At 43.6% G+C, this 15,807-nt stretch overlaps 4 protein-coding genes across 4 annotated transcripts; 2 read left to right on the forward strand and 2 right to left on the reverse strand.

Annotated features, from left to right (window-relative positions):
• Positions 1–2,080: 2,080 nt before the first annotated feature.
• Positions 2,081–3,674, reverse strand: SS1G_00119 (hypothetical protein; the record flags this gene model as incomplete). Its single annotated transcript, XM_001597983.1, has 2 exons — positions 2,081–3,034; positions 3,090–3,674. 2 exons carry the CDS (start codon positions 3,672–3,674, stop codon positions 2,081–2,083), a joined length of 1,539 nt encoding a protein of 512 aa, XP_001598033.1.
• Positions 3,675–4,616: 942 nt separating this feature from the next.
• Positions 4,617–6,530, forward strand: SS1G_00120 (hypothetical protein; the record flags this gene model as incomplete). The annotated part of the gene is made up of 2 exons (XM_001597984.1): positions 4,617–5,546; positions 5,598–6,530. 2 exons carry the CDS (start codon positions 4,617–4,619, stop codon positions 6,528–6,530), a joined length of 1,863 nt encoding a protein of 620 aa, XP_001598034.1.
• Positions 6,531–9,420: 2,890 nt separating this feature from the next.
• SS1G_00121 (hypothetical protein) lies at positions 9,421–11,837 on the reverse strand (the record flags this gene model as incomplete). The annotated part of the gene is made up of 11 exons (XM_001597985.1): positions 9,421–9,643; positions 9,729–9,905; positions 9,960–10,064; positions 10,115–10,253; positions 10,310–10,337; positions 10,388–10,597; positions 10,660–10,683; positions 10,737–10,764; positions 11,101–11,131; positions 11,550–11,591; positions 11,648–11,837. The coding sequence occupies 11 exons, from the start codon at positions 11,835–11,837 to the stop codon at positions 9,421–9,423; spliced, it is 1,197 nt and encodes a 398-aa protein (XP_001598035.1).
• A 1,198-nt stretch (positions 11,838–13,035) lies between these two features.
• On the forward strand, positions 13,036–14,838 carry SS1G_00122 (hypothetical protein; the record flags this gene model as incomplete). Its single annotated transcript, XM_001597986.1, has 1 exon — positions 13,036–14,838. The coding sequence occupies one exon, from the start codon at positions 13,036–13,038 to the stop codon at positions 14,836–14,838; it is 1,803 nt and encodes a 600-aa protein (XP_001598036.1).
• Between the last annotated feature and the right edge of the window lie 969 nt (positions 14,839–15,807).

A 15,807-nucleotide genomic window follows, 5' to 3' on the forward strand; every position in this document is an offset into this window, starting at 1 on the left:
GCTTTGTTTTGTCGATGAATATATGATCTGTGATAAGAAGATAGGGTGGTTTTCATATTGGTGCGTTGGATGCTATCGAGCTTGTATTTACTCACGACTTTTGGTCATTGAGCCTTTGCACTCATTAGCTGATGACCTGGACCGAATATATATATTCGGCTTTTATAACTGCTCACATCCCCTCCGTGACTGTGCTGTGATGACTGTATTACAAGGCTAATAAAACCTGTGATGGATTGCTTCTCTGCTTTCCCAAAGTCGTGGCAAATTTGGAGCTGGAACTAGATATAGAAGGCATCGCTATCAGGCCAATAAAGTCTTAATATGTCATCAGATTCAAGCCAGCATTGGTTCTGATGGTCAGGAAAACATAGTGCCAATGTAGCTTTCTTCGAAAAGTATTATAGCTCCAGTATAGCCGCTGGAGGACCGCAATTTAACTAGGATCCTAACTTATAGCTTCGAAGTTCATGAAGAATGAACGACACTGAGGAAGGTATGAATAAGTTTAGATTTCAAGCTCATTAAAGAAAATCCCCGCTATTTATATAATGAGTCGGATGTCCTCCGACATATGAAGAGCAAAGCTCAGTGATCTGAAAGAGGATACAAGAGGGTTAGTTGATATGTAATGGTGCTAGATTCACGTATGATTGAGAACGCGTACCTCCAACCATGAATAATTCCTAAAAAGAGGGGCCAAAATTTTCACAGTAGTGGTGTCATGAGCTGAAGAGTTGCAGAAGTTTGCAAAGATTCTGCTAGAATCTATCTTTGCAACAGATTCAATTCTTGTTGGAAGGTTATTGAGACTTCAAGCATAGAGATGATGTGTCTGAAATATGTCTGCTAAGTCTGCGACATAGTCATGCTTGTGGTCTCCCGGTCGACCTGCGCGCGTAGACCTGTCAACCTGGCACAAGAATAGTTGACCGGTTGTTAGCTTTTATACCATCCAAACTCAAATATCAAAGAACACCAATATACTGCGTCAGACAGCGATGGCAGGACTTAGTTATTGGCGACCCCCTTCTAGACTTATTTGACAATTCTGAGAACAATGCCAAGGCCAATTCCAAGCGCCCCTGAGAATGGATCAGAGTCGCTGCATAGTATATAAAGTCTTGACAGAGTTCGAGACAGTGCAAGTACTCATGCTAGCTTTTGATATCCGATATCTCGTCTAAAGGTAGGTAGGAACGATAATGATGATTGAAACATGAGTGGTGGTTGAAGATTGATGTCGGTTTGCTCTTTTACCGCCTTTTTCTGCCAGCATGCAACAATTACGTAAGCCGTGGTTCTACACCAATGCATTTCCAGGCTTTAATAAAAATCCAAGCTTTTTTAACAACTTGTATGAAGACAGTTACTACAAAGGCGACTGAGAAGTAGGTAGGTCGAGTCTGGTTTTGAGTAGCATACATACTTTACATTATCTGTGTCAAAGCCATGATTTTGTAAAGCACTAAGCACAGTAAGTACACCGCGACCGAGGTAACTTGGGAATCACTCAACCGTTCTTTGCAATACTTCCGCATGATCTAATGCGTCTGCCGCACTGCAACTTACTGGAACGTTGGATGTTAAGATCAGGGGGAAGAGGCAATTCAGAGAAGGAAATTATGGAATTTGCGACGGGCCTTTCCTTTAAAGGGGGCAAGGTCTATCATTATTGACTTAACGCAGACAGCATCAGGTGGGGACGTTCTTAGAAGTTATTGATAATATTGAGGAGTTTTACATACAAGACTAGAATTCTCCGAAAATCAACAGATCGTCTGGTTCCATGTCACCCGCAGCCTGCGGAAAAGCGTCGTCATTCGGAGTGCCATGAAGCTTTCCCGAAGCATCCCACCAATTTATGAGGCATGTTCTTGTCTCGAGGCCAGAGACTCAGCTTGTATGAACTTGCTGCCGGATTTATGTCGCATCTATAGCCATGGCTCTTCTTCCTACTTACACAAGTAGTCTGAAACAATACGGAGATATTATCAGGACCTTTGAGCCTCGCCTTTCAATTTTGATATCTTTTCTTCCATTGGACTACTCATCGTCTAAAATGGAGATAATTCATTGCTTATCTGAAGGCAATCTTAGCCCCGTTCATGCTCTCAACACCCATCTTGATTAGTTGCAGAAATTCTAGCTCTGGATCTCGGTTCTCGATTACCTCAAACATCTGCGTCAGCCGCACTAGCACATAAGCAGCCTGGGTCATGGCCTGTTGCTGAGCAGGACATATTCTTGGTCCTCCATAAAACGGAAGGAATTCCCAATTCATCTTACGCCCAACGAATCGATCAGGCCTGAACATTTCGACATCATCGCCCCAGATGTCACTGTCATGATTCATGCACCATGTGCCGAGCACTACTGGTGAACCTCGAGGGATAAACACAGGCTGCGTTTGGTCGTAACCTCCTCCTTTTGGTAGAATTGTGTCGCGTACGGCAGCACGCCATATTCTTGCTGCCGGCCCAACGGTCCTGATGGTCTCCTGCAACACATACCTGAACTCGGCTAGTTGTTTTAGCTTTTCAAACGACAGCGGGGCGTCGCCCAGCTCTAAAGAAATGCGGCGAAGCTTAGTCCATTCATTCGGATGCCGGGCGAGTTGGAACAGGGCATTAGCTACTAGTCTGGAGGTCACATCCCGTGCTGGTGCGAAGAAACCCAATACGTGATATCGGAGCGCAATAGGATCCCGGATCTTTTTAGCCATCTCGTTGAGCAAGACATAACGTTTCCTCCCCGAATGTACATCACTAACCTCCTCTTTCGCTGTATCTATAAGAGCCAACTGGACTTGTCTATCTACGAATCGATGAACTGTCCTGTAGGCCTTCTTCCAAGTTGGACCTCCAATGAGTCGCTGGTAGTGGAACTGAAACCATGGCGCATCGCGCCGAGCACTGACTTCTTTCAGTCCCGTAGTAAAAGCTTCAGTAAATTCAACACTCTCAGGTGAGGCTTCCGTCTGTAGAGCGTTTAAAGAGCGCCCAAAAATGAAATCCATGGAGGAATCCAGAAACTAAGTAAGAGAAAAGTTAGTGCTATAATCCAAAAACTCTTTGCGGTTAACATACTAGTCTATGCAGCAATGGCTGAATGTCAAATGTCTCGCCTTTTTCCGGAAGTAACTCCGAAAACTTGTCTACACAAGAAGCAAAGAAATCAAGGTCCGACACTTCTGCCCTAGCAAATATGGGTTTCACCAAATCTCTCGACAAACTCCAGGCAGGTCCATCTGAGAAAATGCTGGGTCCCAAAAGCGGCCATTGGGCTATCTCTCTATCAGGGTCTTTGCCAAAGTCTTCCGCAGCCAATGCCGCTACGTGCTGAATATTTGCCGGCTCGGTTGTATTAAATAGCGTCGTACCACGCCAGACCTCGGAGAAAGTCTTGCCGTAGGTGTCAAATTGTGACTTGTACAGTCTGAAAAGACGACCTTCTTGGACTGCCTGAGCTCGAATGCGAGCTAGATCCGTTCCCAGGACATCCTGATGAGGATACTTGGTCGTTTCTGCGCAGTTGTGTCGCCGCTTCAGATTTCGGATATCTCTAGATCTCTTCCACTTCGGCAATAGTATACCTAGGGCAATGACTACGACCACAATGATGCATCGTCCAACCAATTGTTGCCCACCGCCAGTATACAATGACAGCTCCATGATGGCATATAAGAACGCATATTTGAAAAAAAGTTCAGTTTCATAGGCCAAATTTACTGTATATATATTAGAAAATACCATTATCCTTGGGAGACAGAACTGTTCACGAGTACAAAAGATGTATGTCAAAAGCGAAAGCCGAAAAGGCCGATCTAGCTAGCTAATCCTTTGATCCTTTGCGAGTTACGAGTTGGGGCCAGCCATGGGAAGGGTAGGAGGGAAAGGGTAGGAGGGGAATGGTAAGAGGAAGGCTAGAAGGGGTGGCTAAGAGGGGAAAGGTAGGAGCTCCGCGATTGGTAGAAGCTTTGTACAGTACGTTCTACTTGTTTTGCATGGACTAAAACGTTGACGAACCCAATTACCCCGAGTTGATGATAAGTCTACGTTGTTAGAACAAAACTTGTTTCGTGCTTACTGTTACGATCAAAGTGGGTTTACTAGCGCGGGACCAGGGTCCAGAGATAAGCATTTTAGTGGATGAACCCTAGTTCAAAGGTTAGCAACGAAGTGCACTTCTGGGGTCGTTCAAATCCCCCACAAGCGATTCGCGGTTATTTGCTGGCCTTGCACTTGATAACAATGATGCGATCTGCACAGTAGGATTCCCATCTTTTTTGAAAAGCAGGGTTGGTAGATAAGAGCTCCACTACCAACCGGGTAGCAAAATCCATGAAAGTTACCATGTTCGTTGAAGGATTTTTTCGTTAGCTGCTAGTGACTGCGACGTAAAGGGTCCTTGTTTTTCGATTCTGCTCTTGGCTTTTTTACACGCAAGATTTTTCCCACAAGCCAGTGCCTATCTCGAAAGATTGGGTGACATTTTGTCTTTTAAGGGTCCATTGTATTTCATCCGCTAGGTATTACCTTTGTCTTGAAGTGTAGGCGCAGGGTGATATCTCAGGTGCCGAAGCAGCCGAATATCCTTTCACTGCTTCAGCAATAATGTTGCGAATGGTGGGCGACAGCAAGACCGAGCATACCAGCGACTCTACAGTCAATACCCCAACCATAGATACAGACAAAAAAAATGAAAAACGGATAAGCGATCGTTCACCTCGATGTTCCTCAGACGAGGACTCTGATATCGCTCTAAGTGACAGTGAAAATGAGCACCTCGAGCTCATCAGAGCCAAAGCTACTCGCATCCCCGAAGAAGAGGGTAACTCAAATGATGTAGCCAGCGTGCCACCTAAGAGCGAGAATGAGAAGCCGGCATCATGGCTTTCCTTGCCCAGAAAAGATCAACTTTTCATCCTAGCCCTCGCGCGTATGGCTGAGCCCATAGTCCAATCCAGCATAAACTCGTACATGTTCTTCATGCTGCGATTCTTTGACCCATCACTTTCGGACTCAGCCATTGCCTCGCAGGCAGGCTACCTTTCAGGAGGCTTTACAGCCGCTCAGTGTATCACAGCTATGATATGGGGCCGTGTGGCTGACAAGGCATCGGTGGGTAGAAAGAATGTACTCATTATCGGTTTGTTAGGAACGCTTACATCCACAATTGGCGTTGGGTTTTGCCGGTCTTTTGCTCCTGCATTCTTCTTTCGCTGTCTTGGCGGAGCCTTGAACGGCAATGTCAGCATTATGCGGACGATGACTTCTGAGATCATTCGCGAAAAGAAGTATCAGACTAAGGCTTTCTTGTTGATGCCCATTATGTTCAATGTTGGTGTTCTTTTTGGTCCTCTACTTGGTGGTTGGCTACAGAATCCGGTCCACAGTTTTCCCCGGGCATTTGGGCCTGGAAGCAAGCTTGGTGGCACAGAAGGTGTGGGATGGATGCTGAAATATCCATATGCATTACCAAACTTGTTTAATGCTTCACTGTTGTTTATCTCGCTTCTCCTTGTAATTTTAGCTCTCGAAGAGGTATGTAAAAGCTCACAGTTTCTGTTTAAACCCTACTCACACGGTCTTCAGACACATATGGATCGTCAGCATCTCTCTGATCCAGGCCTCAAATTGGGTCGATTTATGGTTCGCATAATTTGTTGCAGGCCGCGACAGTCTCAATATGCCCAGCTAGAAGTGGAGGATAATGTTAATGATATTGAAATGACAATGCCTCCGGAATACACCAAAGAAACCAAAACCTCATACCAACCACGTGCGAAGCTACCATTCCAGCGCATACTTCGTCGCAATGTCATTGCAACTATGGTCGCCCATGGGCTTATACAGGGCCATACAAGCGCGTTTCAAAATCTTTGGTTCTTATTCCTTTCTACGCCTCGCTTTGATCCTGCCCATCCAAACCCGCCGGATTATATACCACACCCTCCTCTCTTCTTCACAGGAGGCTTAGGCCTCTCACCCGTTATCATTGGAACAGCAATCGGTATCATCGGCGCCATGGGCCTGACTTTACAATTCGGTGTCTATTCATGGGTAACGCACCGCTTGGGCGTGTTACATGCATACCGTTATACCCTAGCATTTTTCCCCCTAGCTTATGCAATTGCTCCATTTCTAGCATTATTTCCAACGAAGTCAGACTCGCCACATGCAGCAGACGGCCCATGGATCTGGATTGGAATTTGTAGTTTGTTGCTGCTCGTTGTTACAGGTCGTACATTTGCGCTTCCCAGCTCTCTTATCCTTATCAATAACTGCACGCCGCACCCGAGTGTCCTCAGCACTATCCACGGTATCGCGCAGAGCGTCAGCGCCGGAGCCAGAACTTTGGGTCCGCTCGTTTTTAGTGCGGTGTATGGCCAAGGCTTGAAAAAGGGGGTGGTGGGTATGGCGTGGTGGATACTGATGATTGAAGCTTTTGTTGCTTTTGGTGCAAGTTGGTTGGTTTATGAGGGGAATGGACATGAAATTCGTTTGGAAGGAGATCCTCCATGTTGATGTATGAGTTTGTTGATACCAATCAACAGTATAGTATCACGCTTCATGTACATGGAGCATTGCTCGATTTACATGGATCACGAAGAAACAATAGATAATTCTAGTTATCACGGCTTTATTTGTTTATAGAAGCATAGTACATTCACACAATCTTCAATTCATTCATTACTCTAAACCGAGAGGTTTAAAAAATGTTCAATACCGGCTTCACTCTATAAGTCTAGTACCCTACTTTCCGGTCACCCCTAATTCCGGCCACTTTTCCTCACCAAAAATAACGAAAAGCGACTTTTATAACTTTTTTATTTATTGATATAATTTAATAAAATTTAAATTATATATTTATTATTTATATTGTGACGCCTCACACCTCCGGGTCACGTGGCATGCCCCGTTTGTATTTAATCATAGGAAAACTCGCTACTCTTGTTTTCCTTCTTCTTTTCTCCTTAGCTTAGTATTTTCTAATACAAGATACTTTACCCAGTATTCTTGAGTGTGACATATATAATAATAGATTCTGAAAATTTTAGATTTTTGTGATTTTATTGATTGAGAAATTGAAAATTGAAATTATGATTTTCAGTTTGTATAAGATTTATATATAAACTTGAAAATCTTGAAAACTTTCAATAACTTTTTGTGACGGAAATCCCTGCTTTCCTCCCACCCTTATTATATAAGAAACCTCAGGTACATTAACCATATCTACACATGATACGATTACTCGAGATTAATATACGATTGTAACGATACTATACTGGAGGCAGCGGCTGCCTAAGGTTTCGTCTGGTTGGTAGTTGTGGGTTAAGGCTTTATCACTGGTCTTCACTTGGAAGTGAAGTCATTACTAGATCAAGTAGAATGTAGGTAAACTAATTGATAACTAAGTTGAGCACGAAGCTCCTTAACTACGAGACTAAATGAATGTTTATATACCCTATATCATCTTTTGAGGACCCTTGGGACCCTAAGGTCCAAAAGGTCCTCGAGGTCACGTGAATTAATGAATCGTGACAACGATTTAGGTGACCTGAGGATCAGATCCGGACAAGTACTAGGTATCAATGGTTATCGGTAAAGTAAGATCATTGGAGGAATAAATATGACTTCTTTTTGCTTAGCTATTGCAGCTAGGCTATTCATTTGTGTATATATAAAGTAGCTATCCCCATCTACAGGTGCTCTTCACTTGTAGATTCTAAGTTAAATACAATTGCTGGTCTATAAACACCCTTTTGGTCACACTTTTCAACAAAAATTATTAAAAATAAATTATAAATTTTTTTCGAACATTTATATTATAATTGATCAAATAGATCAATTTATTTTAAAAACCAATTTACAAAAATTTTATTAATCAAAATGTTCTGATTTTTAACCCCTTTAAAATCTAAAAATATCAATAAAAGGTTTTCTATGTAATTGTTACGACGGCTTCGGATCTCGTATCATGTGACCAATTATGTAATCACATGGTCCCTTAGATCCCCTCGGTCTCTTGATCGAAGGGACCGAGGGGACCAAGGGGACGATTAGCATGAAGGTCTATATAACCAAGATGGATTTCCTTTGTATAGAGCTTCGTGCTCAAGATCAATCATTTAGTATACTCTACTATTAGTTACGAATTGCATTATTGTCATTACTTTAAGTCCCTGCTTGACGCCTAGTTATAAACCACCTCGAGAGCCTAGAGCACTTCCACGTGATCTAGACGGCAAACCTCGTAACAAATGGCTAGGCAAAAAGAAGTCATATTTATTCCTCCAATGATCTTACTTTACCGATAACTATTGATACCTAGTACTTGTCCGGATCTGATCCTCAGGTCACCTAAATCGTATACTAATCCCGAGTAATCGTATCATGTGTGGACATGGTTAATGTACCTGAGGTTTCTTATATAATAAGGGTGGGAGGAAAGCAGGGATTTCCGTCACAAAAAGTATCACATAAAATAAAACCTGAATATATAAAAATTTAAAGTCTTCATTATAAGTTTTTGAATCTTGATATAAAATAACTAAACAGCCATTACATTACCAATACCCAAGTACTGTATATAACCTCCCAAGAAACACCCAAAACAACAAAAGCTTCAGAAAAGCCCTACATTCTATAATCTTCATCCCCGAGAAATTGACTATATATGTAGAGCCCCTTCCGAGCAAGTTGTGAACTTACGTGAGTGAAAATCACAGGAATCAACCCAGTAGATCTGTTTTTCTCGTCAAATTGTTAAATATTGGTGGCGTATTCATAGATAGATATATAAGATGATTCTTCGCTCCGCGGTTTGGGTTCCACTTTCGGCATGGGATTCTAACTGCGTGTGGTTTGGTTTGGTATTGGAAGGGTATGAGTAATTAGGTTGGACCAAAGGAACGGTGTTCAGTGCAAATGTCATTTAGCTGTATTTGCGCGAAGAAGTTGGATTGTTCAATATACCGTATAAGATAGAGTATGGAATATCTCTGAGCTCCAAGAGGTAGCAAATGTTATGGAGAAATCACTTGCTGAAGCTTGAAATGGTTAAAGAGTATGAAAGGTTTTTCTGATATTTCTAATGTATCTATCTATCTAATATATGTACAAACATTGACATGCCTTGAAAGAATGTACACGCATAGAAGATTCGAGAGCTAGAATAGCTTACAGAGACCGAATAGGCCAAATAACCAAGGAATGAAATAACTGTAAGTTAGAATCGAACACTCGGCAAGATCGAGAGACAAATCTCAACCTATTCTTTCCCTCCTATACTTTCCCCAAATTTCACTCAGGATATCCCAAAGCTCGGCTGCGGCTCATATCTCAAAACTTTCAAGACCCGAAGAGCCGGAAACTTTTACTTTCCCGGGACATCGTTTAGTACCAAGTGTTGGTATCAGATATCGTACGAAGCACTCGAACCATCCAAATGTGCCATATCGGCATTGGCACGCTCAGCATCGGCGATAATGATATTCTTGTGGTTCTCACTGCGGGGAACAAGTTGGTATTTCAAATTAGCGGGGTAGCTGACCAGGCCATAGGTAAAATCGTCCGCATCTGGGATGTAAGGTTTGCCATTGATAGTGACAGGAAGGATATCGTAGGCCCAGATTAGCCTGAGTTGAACAGGTCAGTGTTGAATTCTCCAGAAATAAAGTGTTGAGTTCCGTGGGGAATGGAAAGATGAGGAGATTCACTTACCGAGCGATAACGATGTACAACGATTGAAGTGCGACGTGCATACCAGGACACATTCTTCGACCAAAACCGAAGCAGCCGAATCGGTAGTTGAGGAGTCTGGAGTCGTTGGTTTCTAAGAATCTTTCCGGTATGAATTTTTCACCGTCGGGGAATACAGCGGGATCTTTCATAATCTCGCTAATGCAGAATATGTCAGTGGATGAACTCACGTTTTGACTACTGGGGACTCACGCGGCGTTGGCATATACAGATGCATCTTTTGGGATTAACATGCCCTTGTATGTATAGTCCTGGGTTGATGAATGTGCAATACCCGTGGGAGTTACGAGTCGCCATCTAGAGAGACTCATTAGGGAAATTCCACACCATCTACCTATGGCACATACCTCAATGTCTCTCTTATAAAGGCGCCCAAATAAGGTAGAGATTGCTGGTCTTCAAAGTTGGGCATGCGATCCTGTCCGACAACTTCATCGATTTCGGCTTTTGCCTTCTGGAGGCACTCAGGGTAGTGTAACATGGCCACTATTAAACAGAATAAATGTTAATCTCATGATGCCAATTGATAGGGTAAGACGTACAAATTGCTATTTCAAATGCGGTAGTAGTCTATATCATATCAGTTTGCAGTCTTAACAGATTAGAGAAGTCAAACTCACCGTTCCAATTCCGGCAGCCCATGGAGCAGAAAGAGCATAGGCCAATTCAACGTCATCTTCCATGTCTAATTCTTTCTGTTTTGTGAGACCATAAGTGGATGTGCATGGGACAGCAGTGCCATCTTCCATTTTCCGCTTCACCTCGTTCATAGCTGTCGTATACAACCTTGTGTTGGTGTCTCTGTGTTTCTCAGGCTCATGACGGAACCACTGCAAAGGACGCTTTGAAGCCATTAGTCTTACTCTTACTCTAGGAAGCGTGATTAACTTACAGGGAGCCATAACAGGATAGGCCACTGATCAAATTATCAGTTGTGTGCCATTACTACATATTGGGAAGTTCACTTACGCTCTCAAGAGGAAATCGTCCGGGTACTCTAGTACATATGGGTCAGAATAAAAGATTAAGATAGACACATTCAAAAACACCTACTTTGTACTAAAAATAGAATGAGTATCCGGTGAACATATTCTCATATAGCATAGTGTAGATTGCAACATACCTCTCAATATCTATTAAGAAGATTAGAAACGATCTTGAAGAGAGGGAAGGTGGTTACACTTACATTCCTCTTCCTGGTCATGTTTCACACAAAGCGGATCATCAAGAGACGTAACACGACGGCCGTATCCCATATAAAACATTAGAGATGCCGTGAATCTATGAAAGTCAATCTTAAGCCTCCATTTTTAAATGGTCAAAAACAACATACCTTCGAAGGATTTTGTGTTGCTTAGAAGGGTCTGTATTGGTCAGGTAGTCATGCATCAAGATGGCCGATTCATTGATCTGCATCGGCTTGACTTTGGGTGCCACTTGGGGACTGAAGTGCGAGTTTTGAAGCTTAAAAAACAGACGAGTTAGGCCTTAGTCTGCAACATTTTTGAGGGAAGTCAAACCGTTCGCCAATTTCGCCATTTAGGTCCGTAGGTCATTGAAAAGCCACGCAGCCTTGAAAAGAGAAACTCTCTAATTTTTGTTAGCATCAAGTTCTCATACTTTCGGGCTGACAAAGATACCTACCCCATGATAAAATGTGGACGGCTTGAGAACGTTTCACCGGCCTTTTCGAGAACGTCCACAGCTGCCTCCATTGTTCCGAGCACTGAATAGAGTTACTATGGCGGAACCACTATGTCTCAATGACCACATAAGACATACCGATGTTAAGCTGTTTTCCAGTGTAAAAGGTTGCTACATTTCCTGTAACGCTTTGTCAACAAGGCAACTTCAACCCCAATAGAACATGTATGACCAACCATATCGATCATTCCAAGCCTTGAACATGTTCCAACGATCATTGTCCAAGAGGTTTGAGTGATCACGACCTGGAGGGCCCGGTGGTAACTGAGCTGATCCATACTTTTTGGTCGAGGTCGCTGCTCTGATTATTTGAACAACGGCCACGACTAAAGCCAAAGGTATAACGAAAAGAAGTAAGTTCCCCATGACTAATGGTGCAAGTGATATCGTCGGGTCATTAACAACGAACTCAGTAAGACTTCATAGCCCTTTTGTACTATTTTAGAAAGGTATAAGATTTCATCTTCGGCATAATGTTGCAATGTCCTTGTTGTCGAGATCTACCTACTGCCCCCAAATTCACCCTTGAATTCACACTATCGATACTCCACCACTGTACATCCGCAAGACGAGAAGGAGCACATCCTGCGACTTCGCTGTCATCGAGTTATTCGTGTATGATGCCTTTTGTGCGGGGACTGTGATATCAGGAGAATAGCTAAAATCTCAGCATCGAGGTCTACAGTGGGAATATCTGATCACTGCTGCAGAAACGTTGAAGATTAGCTTTTCAGCTTGCGATGACCTCATTGACGTATGAAGTCAACGCCACCTTCCTTGTACGGAATTTGCGTCGATCAAGGAATCCTTCAGCATCCCACGATGTCACTCTATCACTCGGGTCTCATAGCTTTTTCTTATCTTCTCAGATCCGCTTGTCCAGCGTCCCACATGAAACGGCACGTTCGCAAGACCACTTGTTGTTAGAACGAAGCACAACTGGGATATATTCAAGCTATCCATGTATGGAGAGGTTTGAATATGAATTAATGCATTGTCAAAATCCTAAGATCATTTCCATATCCGGTTAGTGCTTATGGCGCTTATCGTTGAGCGCTCGCACGGGTGATTTTGACAAGTCCTATTCGTAATCGAGAATGGACCTAGTAAGGGCGTGGGCGGCTAGTGTGAACCCTTGAAAATTAGTGGATCCTCGGATGGCCCCGCCACGTTCTACCCAGCGTTTGCGATCCAGACTCCAATCGAACGATGATAGATTCTTGATTTTGAGATTCATTGCTATACTTAATCTATTTGGAATACTAAATCCACCTACATTATCTAGCCAGGTTTAAAGTCTCACAACTCTCGGCACTTGAAGGCTTTCAGATCTGGTTTGCCGTTCTGGATTTCTTGAATATCTTCGTCTGCCATAAGTTGACTTATCAGGTAGTGCTAGAATCTTCAGAGCTATTGATGAGCTGTATACGTTTACATTGTCCGATTTGAGCTCATATAACGGATAATTGTCAACATAATGGAAATTGCATGGCGAGGTCACCTCCTGCCACAGGAAACTTCCCTGCTTGTCGTAGATGTGTTCAAAAAAATACCAAATGGCGAAATGCCCCGCGGCTTTCAAGGGGGTCAGATTAATGTATCTTCTGAGTCTTCTTTTCCTTTAAAATTCCTCGTGGCGCATCTTGCGGCGAACGATTGTGTTGTTCGACTCCTGCTTCCAACTGTCGGCGGATATCTTGTTCAATCGGATTTTTTGGACAGGCGCCTAGTTGATTGCAACAATGTTGTGGAGGTGCAGACTTTCATCTCGCTTGATCAATACCTCAAAATTGTTGACATTGATGCTTGTAATGTGCTCGACATTGCCGACATCTCAGAAAATGCTGTCGGAGCCATGGTCATGTCATCTACAAGCAGAGATTGGTCCGATATCAAAGCTGCAAAATCCAACAGAGAGCTAAAGAGACGATTCTCTTTCGCATGGCATTGTACAAAACAGACCCCAAAGCGACGTTTGGCAGTGATCCGTCCTGGACCTCCCTCACACCTCCTTAGTCTCTCAAAGCTTGAAGATCTTGCGAAAACAGCTGCATCGCTCAACATTGTACTCGTTTTCTTTGATGACCCATGCCACGGGCTTGCAGATGCCGAGTGGGAACACCTGCGCGAAGATTTTGTCCCTATGGATATGGCTTTTACTGAGGACATGCCTCGGCGGATCGTCTCGGCAGTCTCCAACTACCCAAAACAAATCGATGGCATCATTGGCATGTACGAGCCTCTCCTCACTGTAGTTGCAGAAGCTGCCACCTTGCTAGGCTTCTCTACCTCGTTACCGAAGTCAGTGGCGGCGGCACGTGATAAGTATCAAACCCGCCAATTCGACCAGAGCCTATTCTGCTATCGCATACAAAGCGTTTCAGATCTTGAAGACGTTCTAGCTCGCTATAGAAGTGTTTTGCCACTATCTCTTCCGCTCATTGTTAAACCAGCGAATGGGTGGGCTTCAGAAGGTGTATGCAAAGTAACATGCGAGGAGGAACTGCGAGATGCAGTGATTCGACTATGGCAACCTCCTTTCTCGGACAAATATGGCCGGGACAGCCACGGCTTAGTTTTGGTCGAACCCTACGTTGATGGACCTGAAGTTGACGCCAATTTGGTGCTTGTAGACGGAGAAATCGTCTTCTTTGAAGTTAACGATGACTTTCCAAGCACCGGCGATAGCGACGGACAGGGATTTATTGAGACCTTGAATGCCATGCCCTCTGCCTTGCCAGAGAATGAGATGGACGCCCTCCGCCTCAAAGTACATGCTACAGTCCTAGCCATGGGCTTTAGGACTGGCATGTTCCATGTGGAAGCCCGAGTTCACAATTCCACCTATGATTTCGTCTTAGGGAAAGACGGTGTCCTAGACCTTGAAGCGAAGCCGGAGATTGAGAACAGCAAAAGTGCAACTCCTACAGTCTTCATACTAGAGATCAATCCGCGACCACCAGGAATGCGGACGCATGCAGCTGTTGCCCGAGCATACGGGGTCTCTTATCGAAGTGTAGCGCTGCTCACCGCAGTGGGAGATCACGAGCGATTGCGGGCGCTGACGGTTTCTTTTATTGGTGGCGCACAATACCACATGCAGGTCTTGTTCATAGCGGCACAAAAAGGTGGTGTATATCAATCTGGGGACATCTGTTCCACCGTATTAGAGCGTGAGCCAGAACTACGCGGTCATATTATGAAATGCATGGGATTTTTGCATAACGGACAAGAAGTTCCTGATCCAAGGGTTCGGACAAGCGGCATCGCATGTTTCTGGATTGCTTCTCGGGAAGGGAGGAGAGAAGCTCGTTTGATTAGTGAGAGAATTCAAACCTTAGTATGGGAGATTACGGACGGCTTTTGAATCAAGCTGTAGACTCCCAGCGACAAAATTACGTACCATGATTCTGAACAGAAGACGGTTGATTTATTAGGTTTCAGCATCAACATTACTCCTCATCACAATCAGCGATCCGTGTTGAATTGAGATTGAGATCTTGATTAATACAGTCGGTACACAGGGGCTGGGTTGAGTATCAAGAGTCGTTACTATCTGTGGGTTCGCTGGGTTGTTGGCTGGCTCTGATGGATGGTTAGAGGATATTTCGGCAAGATATACCTGTACTTCCGGTCCAAGCACCAGGTTCGAACCATAGATAGCATTATAGAGCCAAAGAAACTCACCAAAGCTTGAGAATTTGATGTCTATATCCTAGAGAGCTCATATAATTGTCAGCTTTAGACATTACAGAGGTAGAATTCCATTCTGATAATTGCGTCAGTTCGTGACAAATGTCATTTCTGGAGACACGCAAATATCTCTCCTTCTTGAGCCATTCTCACAATCGGCGAGATTTGTGAGAATTCACGAGCATTTCCGTAGGCAAAACCAAAAACAGATTTTTTGCTCGTGATATCAAGAATAGGTTCCAACTGGGTTGAATTAATTTTGTGTGGAAGCTTGCTTTGAGAGAATTATTAATTCTGCCGGCAGTCACAACAAGACTGATTATTAATTGGAAAGGCAAGAAGAGGGTAAAAAGGTCACAAATTTTCAGATGTGCAACAAAAAATATTTTGGCGAGTTTCACCGCCCACGTGCTGATGTGGCAGAATGACATTTTTGTGACAGCGCGGGGTAGCATATACACGGCTAGGAAAAAAATAGTTTCATGCGATATATATACTACGTAGGTATGAAAGGATATCTATAGATCGGGAAAGCTTCCTTTCTCACTAGAAAATTCCTTCAATCTATTTATTTTGTGTCCGGGAGCTTTCAACTCAGAGTCAATCCATCAGTCAGCTTATGCTTTTGGCAGAAGTGCAATTC

This window comes from Sclerotinia sclerotiorum, genomic scaffold, assembly GCF_000146945.2.
Source record: "Sclerotinia sclerotiorum 1980 UF-70 scaffold_1 genomic scaffold, whole genome shotgun sequence".
Lineage (NCBI taxonomy): Eukaryota > Fungi > Ascomycota > Leotiomycetes > Helotiales > Sclerotiniaceae > Sclerotinia > Sclerotinia sclerotiorum.